Source organism: Cariama cristata, unplaced genomic scaffold, assembly GCF_000690535.1.
Source record: "Cariama cristata isolate BGI_N322 unplaced genomic scaffold, ASM69053v1 scaffold13513, whole genome shotgun sequence".
Taxonomy (NCBI): Eukaryota; Metazoa; Chordata; class Aves; order Cariamiformes; family Cariamidae; genus Cariama; species Cariama cristata.
In genome coordinates this window covers 7,071-17,140 of record NW_009609050.1, presented here as the reverse complement: position 1 = coordinate 17,140, position 10,070 = coordinate 7,071, and the positions used below count along the sequence as shown (strand labels likewise).

The window sequence follows — 10,070 nt, the reverse complement described above, 5'->3', positions numbered from 1 at the left end:
AGGAAGAAAACGGAGAAAGCTTAAATTCCATGCAAAGCAACTGAATATACAAATCATAGTTACAACTAAATCTTGCAGCTACTTGCTGAACTAATCCATTGTTTAAGATTTTAAGAATTGCTCCATGCTTCAAGGTATGTCTGCATCAATTCTGAAAGAAAAGGACAGGATAACTGCATATACTGACTATGAAAAGGACATGCGTGACTTTAGTAATAAAGAAATAAAAGGGGAGATTTCTCCTTCCTCCTCTATAACCATAGATAGTATATTAATGACTGGTAGAACTGAAGGTTATTCTTCCTGAGTCTAAGAGCTGTTAATTTTCAGATTCTTTTTTAAAATAAAAGGCAGAAAAAAATTAGAACAAAGTTTAGTAACAAAGTTGGTATACCATGAATATTTACAAATAAAAGTAGAAATATTTTTTATATACATATACACATGACCTGATATTTAATGACACACATTGTGTTAAAATAGCATTCTTGGCTCTTTGTTGCTGCTCATTTTGTTGCAAAAAATTAGAATACAAGTATTTGATGGCAAAGCTAATCTATACAGCATAATTTAAATACAGAGAACAGACACATGTATTAAAAGAAAACAGTACAAATTGTACCCCCCAAAATTAAATAGGTATTCTTATGTTCCTCTTAAAATATGCAATAGCTAAATTTTAATTATGCAGTGGCTGTAGTTAAAATCCATGTAATCCATTTAAATTATACCTTATAATGTTCCCATGTGTTTTGCAGTATGAGAAAATACCACAAATACTCTGTGCTTAGTGTAGGAAATATTGCAGAAACATAAATATGTGCAAAGGCTAGGTATATAGATTATAACTGTGATGAAATTCTGTCCTAAATAATACAGGCCCAGGATACTTGGTGGATATTATCAAATGGCATTTTATACAACAATTTTATGCAGGAAACTCAAATTTTTCCTCCAAATACGATTACAGCTCTTGCTTGAGTTTAAAAAAAAAAAAAATGTATGAAAACTTTACATGATATGACTTGCCAATATGTTGCCTAATTCTCTATAATAAAGGACATTAATCACTGGTTACGGAACTCTGACCTGGTATAAGTGCATGTAACTTTGCTTTCCACTCATTTACACCTGCTAAGGATTTGGATTTTAAAACACATACGAGTTGCTGCAGTAGCTAGAATTTATGAGGGTCGAGTTTCCCTGTTACCAAACAGTAAAATCTGGTCGTACACCCTGGAAATCATTGACAGTAAAAGACCGTGATCGTCTCCTAAGGGTAGGACGATTGGGATTTCTCCCCTTAATCAAATTTAAATAAGGATCAGATCTTAGGAAGCGTGGGTAGCTGTCTTGCTCCATCAGCCTGTAGACTGTGTTTTGTGCTGCATCAAAGGTGGTGATGATGGGCTGTTCAATATTCTGACTTGTGACTTCTTTGGTTTGAAAGTCCAAATTCACCTGGAGAATGAAGAAAAATGTATTTCTTTAATGCACTTTCACGCATTTCCTGTGTTATTATCCATAGCAACGATACCGTAATTTGGTGAAAGTCTTTTCCAATAAGAGGACCTTGAACCCCTGATACAATGGGATATTAATACCACAGAATTAGTTAGTATGTTCTTGTTCAGTAATGGCTGTCAGAAAGTCTTCACAGATGCATCATTGGCACAATGGAAATCTGGTAAAACAGAAGATAAAGTTTGATGTCTGACTAAAAGTAATTTTCTAATAGTGATCTTGGTATAGTTGCAGCTGTCAGGCTTTGCAACACCAGACTAATACAGAAGTCCCTCCATTCTCATTTAAGATTCCTGTAGAACTTTGTCTCATTAGACTATGTTAGTGAATATTTAAAATTTCTGGTTTCTGTGTAGAGTTTTGATAGTAGGAGGATGAGAAAACTCTAATAGTTAAAATATAAAAAGTATTTAAATGGGTTTCTAGAGTCTTTAGATGGGAAAGGCATATCAAAATGATCATTTATTCCATGTGCTGTTGCATTCATCCTGGGAAGATTTAATTAGTATGAGAATTGTATTAAATTGTCAGGCACTGATTTAAGCATGCTACTTTGAAAAATAAGGTAGAATATATATAAAAAAATTGTTGATCCAGTCAAAAAGTGACTTCTATAATATGCTTTTTTTTTTCCCCTCACTGAGATACACCTGTCATTTCCACAAAGCTAGTTAAAACAAATTGTTTAGATCTGAGAACTGAAGGGCAACTAGTGATGATAAAATGATCTACTCATCAAACCTAAGATTTTATGATCCTATTGAGCTGTACACTCAGAAATTTGTGTGTTAAAGAGCTCTGCTGAACAAGGAGTTAGTCAGAGAGAAGATGCAAGTTCCAGAGCTTCACGGTCTGAAATGAGATGCTGTTGGCTGGTCTCAGCTGAACCCACGGAAGGAAGTCTCACCAAAGCCAACTGCTTAAGGGGAACAACAGCACCTGCACTACGTGCACCAAATCAAAAGTATGACAGATAAAGAAATCACTACGTTACTGGTAGTCAAAGTACGACTTCCACACCCTGTCCTCTCCCTAGCTTTCCTCCTGCTCCTCTTGTCACTTACGTCAATCTCATAAGCGTTGACAGTACTGGCGCTTGATGTCCTACCTTAACTGCTCATAGATGGATCAATTGGCAATGACAGGTTCTACCTCAAACACTCAGGGAATTTCTTTTTATGTAAGGTTCACCTCAAAGACATGCAGCAGGGAAAGAAATAAAAAGGGACATAAGTCTTTGAAAGTGGACATTTCCTAGGAAAAGCAGATCTGAATCTTAAATATAATCTACAGGAATTACAGGTGGAAATTGCACCATTTTGCAGTCCTTCTCTTAAAATGAGAATTACACCTTTTTCACCCTTGTTATAGGGAAGTAGCAGTTAGTGTTTAACTTTTGCTATTCTGTCAAAAAATAATAAAAAAGAATACAGGGGAAAATGAGCATTGGAAATTACATATTTGATCTGCTCAAACTCGATAGAATTACAGGAAATTGTAAATCCAAAAGACCTATTGAAGAGGCTGACTGTGATTTCAGTGAGAGTTCATCATGTCTCAACATGTTCACCTCTTTCCTAGATCAGGCAAAAACTATTCCTTTTGCTCATTTATAAATCCTCTATAACACACTTCAGTAACATGAAGAAATCATAAATATGAAGACTTTTTGCACTATTATAGTAATATAAAAATGCCTTAGTGTTGGTGAGGATTGACAACATATTTATGCATATGTGCTGACAGCAACATACCAAGAATATGCAATTAGAGCTGGAGAGTGGAAAGGGGGTTGGAGTCAATCAAGAAAAGTCCATGCTTAAAACATAATTATTATTTTAAAGGATATGTTTAATTTAATAGTTTCTTCTAGTCTCTTTTAGTCTTCTGGCTTATTTAAAATAAAAGCTTCTGAATCTCAGTTATGTAATAATCTAATAGATAATTACTGGTTTAAGAGAAAGGGAGAATAAAACTGTTGTTTTGAAGGTAGCTTTAAATAAAGACAGATAATACTTTTTCACAAATGCTAGCTGATATGCCTTATTGCAGCTTTAACATTTAACATCATTACTTTTTCTTAAATACACCCTGTATATGTTTGTGTGTATATATATCCTGTGGCTTTACAGACCACTAGGAATCTCTGATTCCTATGATATAATATTTAAACTCACGCTGTACACTTAGAAGAGTAACATGGAAGGGTGTATTGAAAGGAGTACGGAGGAGAGTGAGAATAATCCATGCAGTTGCTTCCTGATTTCTTTCTAGAGCTTTGACATTTAAGATACAGCCTTCTTATGTCAGTGACTACATGATTAACTGTTGCCCCTGCTTCTGGGCATGCACTTCTTAAAAGCAGATTTCATCAGATGCAGTTGTGTCAAACAGTACATACAATGAAGAACGTTTTTACTGTACCTCTTTTGGAGCATCTTTCTGTATGAATGTTTCATAAATGGTCTTAGCTTTTGGCAAAAGTTCATGTGCAGTTTTGCTTTTCTTGTAATCCTCACAAGCTATCCAGAACTCAATGTTCTCCTCGCTGAACTCAGTTTTCAGAAACTTTGTAAAGGCATCCAATCCAGCTACAGAGGGGAATGTTGAATTGCATTAAAAAAATATATCCTTGTCAGACAGTTACTCTTTTCGCATAGTCTGTGCGAGGTAACAAAATAGGTTGTGCTCCCTTTGAATTACATCACATTATGGATAATTATTTTAAAATACATGAAGGTTTTAAAATAAGTGCAGTTTTTTCATTATGATCCTGAGTGCTGTAACTCCCACTACAGAATTCTCAGCATCTGTAAAAATCCACTACCAAGATCTTGTGAATTTAGAAATAGAAGCAATCAAAACATGTGGATGTATGTGGAAGTGATGGACTTTATTCTGGCTGAATATCAATTTAGGTTGACTGAAACACTATTAGAATTTTTGCTCACAGGTAGACTATTCTCCAGTAACAATCTAAAATGAATGGCTTTTAGCAGCTTTACAATTTGCTTTATCCTATTGTTATTATGCTTAAGATACTTTCTTTCCCAAGTATGCTTAATCTGTGGAAGTAATACAATCATATTGAGGTCAACTGTTCAAGGAACAGATTTGAAAAGTATAGTGTCCAGAACTGTAGCTGGATCATATGTGCGTCCCTCCAAAATGGAAGGAGTGACGCATTTGATAATCATGTAAGCAACAGGCCCCTTCAAATGATGGCCAGCTTTGATCCTATCGATGTTTTAGAAACAAACTCTATCAGAAGTTACAAAATATTTTCTTAAGTACATAGAACATGTTTTCATTTTTAAGGTTTGCTCTTGCAGTTAGGAATATTTGAGCAACATCCAAACGAAATTCTGCTCTTTATTGAAGGAACTCTTTGGTGCCTGTTATATTACTTTGTTCAATAAAATATGAAACTTAGAAGTTATTTTCAACTATTTTCAGTAGTTGACAGCATGCTATAGCCTAAGCACATGAGGAGAGCAGAAACACATGCTGCTATAAATGACCATCATACCCAGTTTAGGTAACAGCCAGGTCTATTTAAGTGCACAACTGCATTTTATAATTTTCCATCATTCTCCATCAATTTTCCATCCTAACAGTCTGCACAGAGAAGAAAAAACTACCAACCTTTCTCAGAAAGCAGTTTGTCAAAAGATTCTCCCCATTTCACTGCTTCTTCAGGAGACACACTGCTTAAGAAACAGAAAGTGGTTTTGAAGAATTGTGCATATTGTGTATTTATGAAGCTGTTGTAATATATGTTATCTGTTACCATTAGCACTCTGGACTGTTTCACAAAGTCCTTGATTAGATCACAGCACTAAAGGAGCTCATTCTCTTAGGTACTTCAGAAACAACTGGCTTATTTTCTTTCTGACATTTTTCCTGCAGAGTTGTACTTTTTTCCCCTGTTTAAAAAAAACCACCAGAGCAGAGATTCTTCTCTTCAGTGTTTGTGTTGCACTACTAATCTTTAAGGGAATTGAGATCATGCAATATGGTAAAACTCATAAAGGAACCAGGTCAGTCACCTATTTAAACTTAAAAAATACTCTTGCAGAGATGTGGTTTTGAATGCACTCGGTCTGAGGCTATGTTACCACAGTCTATTTTTAATGAAATACAGGAAATTCTATAGCCTGAAGATGAGGTTGTAGCAATATGGTTTATGTGACAGTCTTACAGGGTAATAGCACATGTAACCTTGTTTGCTTACCGCAAACATATTTCAAATGTCATGTTATTCTGAGATACTGTGCTCCATTTATAAAACTCCACGTATTCTTCATCAAATATGTCAAGTTGCATGTATTTTACTTTGATTTCAAATATTCTGCCCTAGAGAGCAATGCAGAAAGGAAAAAATAACACCCTACATCATTCACACAAATACAATTTCGGAGAAATCCTCTTTTGGTTTTGTATAGATTAACCTTGAACGCACACCTGGGCAGTACTTTGATTTTCAGTAGACCAGACTGGAGTAAGCCCGAAGATGAACTGCATCGTGATAGGACTAGGACTAGGACTTAAGTTCCAAGCCTGAAGGTGAAGTCAATTTTTATCGGGTGCTTTATGAATATTAATATTTAGAACCACTTTCATTTGAGGTCAAAGCACAGTACACTGAAAGTATCGATAACCAACTTGTCCAGGGTTAGCTCGTCAGAACAACTTCTTATGGACTGCACACTTCTTGAATATGATTCCTCCTTCCTCATGGAGGCTTGCCATTCTGTTGGCTGATTCACATAGTTTGGCTTCCCTTGGCAAAATCTGTAGGCACATGAAGTTTAGATGAAAGGAAATTCCAATCACTTTGGGAAGGAATTTAAGCCAGTAATGATCTTGGTTTTGCACAAAACCAAAAGGAGGATTTTTAAAATTTTATTTTAATAGGTGTCACATGTCTCCTAGCTGAAGTCATTGCTTATAGGAATTAAATTTTTAACTAGGGAGAGACAAACAGTTCTTGAGAGGTACAAATGCTGGAGAACTGAAATTCAAGAAATGAGCATAGGCCAGTAAAGTAGGGGGATTCTGGAGTCATGAAAAATGAGACCTCACTCCCTTAGAGAGTTTTTCAGTTAAGAGAAGTAAAAAAAATGCAGTTCTCTGAACTATGTGGACTTGTAAGTCTGGGAACAGTGGGTTCCTATAGCTACAGAAATTAATTTGGTCATAGTGAAAGATAAACCCTGATGACTTCAGATAACATACGCAGTCCACAACTGCACGGAATGCTAGAGATGTTCTTTGCTGGGTTTGGAAACTCCTAGTGTGAATTTCTGGTTTTCCTTCAGAAACTGCATTAACCCAGTAGCCTCACAGATCCTCAACATCTGGGTGCAGCAATGAGTTGCTGCATTAATAGACAGAAACAAAGATTTGTTCAGCTTTGCCACTTTCTAAAGATGAGAAGAAACTAATTAACAGGTCCCAGGCATTTCTACTATCACCACACTGTCCATCTGCAGTGTTTCATAAAATTCTCTTTCTACTTATACTAGTTAGTATCTCTGAGTGAAGAATGGAAATCATAAACTAAGTAAATCACTTAAATAATAAATCTCAAACTATTATCTCACTTTGCTATTTGAAAAAGAGTAATTTTCTTTTTTCTTTTTTTTCCATTTTTGCTGAAAATAACCTACACCTCTCTAATCTATGTCTAGAGAAAGATCAGCAAAAATCTACCAGTTTCTCTTCAACAACAGCAGAATCCCTGTTAGTCAGGCACCTGCCTGAGAGTAACATGGTAAAAGGCAGTTGGATGAGCAAGGAAGCGATAAGTCTGTTGAAACGGAGAAATTCTTCAAAGAATTACTTATTGCTATTGTATCTGCCTCTGAAAGTGCCTTTTCACAGATATAAGAATGCATTGATGGCTGTATGAAATACCCAGGGATAATCAACTACTCAATACTGTCTGCATGCAGGTGGCATGGAGGCTGGGCTTTCACTGTTTAGATGCAATTGTAGCATGGTTTTACATGTCTGGAACCAAGAAATGGAAAAAGGATGTTCTCAGCACTGTTTTACCTTTGTTCACCATTGCAGTGTCTTGTCTTTGAACTGTAAAACCGTTGAATTAAGGCTTCTGCCAGCAGCAAAACAAGAGAGAAAAAAATGTAATGAAACCCAGCACAAGCATGGGCTGGAAAGTCTTCCAGATCATGAGTACACCCTATCATTTGGATAGGCATGATATTTGGACATGTGAGCAACAAAGATTGCCTAATTATTCAGATGCATAGGTGCAAGTGTTTAGATACCCACTTCTCAGCCACTTTTTTATGAGTTCTAGAAACAGAGTTTGGGTCTTTATACAATTTCTACCAGGTGTTCACAATTAGTAAGGGCTTGTAGAAGCAGTTCTGGTCAAAGCAGGCAACTTGGGCCAAAAGATAGTAACTACTTAAACAAGGTTCATCATGCTTAACAAGACAAAAGAGCATGGGAAGCACTGAAGTGTTCTGAAGTGATCTGTGATGGAAGGAAAGGGGCAGCAAAATTTTTAGGCGATGGAGTTGCAGTACTTTATGCATTCCTTCGTTTCAGTTGAGATCTACAAATGCAATTATTAATATATCAGTGAGATCTTGGTACTCCACTGAAGTCAGGAACTAAACTCCTATTGAAGACAACAAAACCAAGATTTTACCCTGCATCTTTACAAGAAATAGTGTAACAGGGACAATATTACAACAGTGTTTAAACATCAGTATCTGAATTTTGGAGACAAGAGTCTTCAAACAATTACAGCAATTTTTGAGGAACTATGCATTCAGTATTTGACATGCATCTGGCATTTGTATATCATGGAATTCTTTGGAAAACCTGCTTTCCAAGGAGCTGTATGATTTCCCTGTAAGCAGTAATTTGTCAGCTACATTTCTGAGTTGATGCTTGCTCAATATAGTCAGTGGACTAATAAAAATGCTGTTCGCATGAGTAAAGGTTTAAACGTATCTGCAAGTGTATGGGGACCAGTCTACACTTCGTGGTGTGAAAACACTAGTGGTGAGTTACCTTGATGCGTTCCAGGTAATTCCATAGCATTTGTATGCTTGGGTTAGACTGCTAACTTTTAAATTAAATAGATCTTGAAAGCGTTATTCTCTGCCAAGTCTGAATGCACACACACAGATGCAGGAAACGTTCTGAGTCACACAGGCACTTCCTGAAAGGAAGCTGCATCGACTCGGTCTTTTATAATGCTTACCTTGCTGCTTTTGTCAAGTTTCCAGGTTTGCCAAGATGATCACCTTCGTGGAATTCAGATTTCTGCAGGAGAAGGCTCAGCCTATTTCTCTTCTGCTTAGCTCTACAACAGAAGCAGGGTAGCTTTTTAAGCAACCTTGTTGAAAGTTGGGTTTTTCCCTTAAACATTTCCTTTTAATAATACTTCTGCTTCTGCTCATAGACCCTCTATGTTCACTTATAGTAACGTTGATGTTACTTCTCCTACATATATTATTCACATTAATTATTTTTTTCTTTATAGCTTAGCACAAGCTTACATATGAAGTACTGGCAAAGAGAAGTGGAAATCTTTTCATTTTCAGTATCTTTTTCATTTATTTTAAAGATGAGGGGGTGAAATTTCATGTTAGAGAACATAAACAGTTGGCTCAGCATCTTCTACTTTAAGGTTTCGCAAAGAAAAAGGAAGTGTTGCTTCTTGTAATTTGAAATTTGTAAAAAGAAACTTTTCCAGATCATATTCAGGCTTTAAAGAAGCATTTCTCAGAACTTCTTGAAACTTCACTTTCCTATTTTCTTAGTTTATTATTTGATTTGTTTCTTGTTCTTAAAAAATCTTTCCACGATGAATTAATATTTTATGTATACTATTCTTAGGATTGCAGTTCATGAGTTTTCATATACGTAACTCAAAAATAAAACGATCTGTGCCCTAAAGTCATACCCACAAGTTATGTTAGAAGAATCTTCTACGTAAACAGAACACTCAGAGTGTCAGCATGACCTTAAAACTTACCCAGGCTTGCTTGCTTTATGTGGCTCTTCTTTAACTGTTGATTTCATGACTTTGTAATAGGATTTATCCTTTGAAGCAGAAATGTTTAGTTGGGGGAATAAAAGAACTGGGTTCTCCATCTTCCTCTAAAAAAGCTTCCGACTTTCAGCAAACGTTTCTCTTACTTCCTTACAGCAGTTGCATCTGGCATAACTGATGTGCTCAGGAGGGCTTCCACATGCTGTATCAGGCTGGGTTGCCCCCAATTGGCCGTTGAGTAGTTTCCAGAGCAGGTAGTGAGAAGGAGGAGGTTCTTCACCTTCACTGCCACTGCAGCTGCGCGTACATGGGACTTTAAGTAGAGTTCTGCTTTTACAGTCGTCATTTAGGGAAGTGAGATTGCAACTTTGCAAAATGACTGTTGACCATCCATCCAAATACAGCTATCCGTAGAGAGCAACTCCTGGGTTTCTGCTTATGAAACTTGATATTTTACTAGACTTAGGATGACACCATCATTTTCCCCCAAACACCTGTGAGAAGTGTA

The 10,070-nt window shown here is 36.3% G+C and overlaps 1 protein-coding gene across 2 annotated transcripts; it reads right to left on the bottom strand.

Annotated features, from left to right (window-relative positions):
- Positions 1-1,048: 1,048 nt before the first annotated feature.
- RGS18 (regulator of G-protein signaling 18) lies at positions 1,049-9,869 on the bottom strand. 2 transcript variants are annotated; one of them, XM_009697395.1, is made up of 5 exons: positions 9,545-9,869; positions 8,768-8,869; positions 5,170-5,231; positions 3,949-4,115; positions 1,049-1,461 (listed from the first exon to the last, which is right to left on the bottom strand). In XM_009697395.1, exons 1-5 carry the CDS (start codon positions 9,661-9,663, stop codon positions 1,207-1,209), a joined length of 705 nt encoding a protein of 234 aa, XP_009695697.1. In that variant the 5' UTR covers positions 9,664-9,869; the 3' UTR covers positions 1,049-1,206. The 2 variants fall into 2 exon arrangements, with proteins under 2 accessions (XP_009695697.1, XP_009695696.1); XM_009697394.1 differs by having other exon boundaries at positions 1,207-1,461; positions 5,170-5,234; positions 9,545-9,663.
- Between the last annotated feature and the right edge of the window lie 201 nt (positions 9,870-10,070).

What these genes read in the sequence shown, in the direction of transcription:
- RGS18 (XM_009697394.1), bottom strand. Translation starts at nt 9,663, where the DNA reads ATGGAGAACCCAGTTCTTTTATTCCCCCAACTAAACATTTCTGCTTCA. An exon ending in AACTTGACAAAAGCAGCAAG is followed by an intron (nt 5,235 to 8,767) that starts GTAAGCATTATA and finishes CTGTTTCTTAAG; the next exon opens with CAGTGTGTCTCCTGAAGAAG. An exon ending in AGAAAGATGCTCCAAAAGAG is followed by an intron (nt 1,462 to 3,948) that starts GTACAGTAAAAA and finishes TTCATTCTCCAG; the next exon opens with GTGAATTTGGACTTTCAAAC.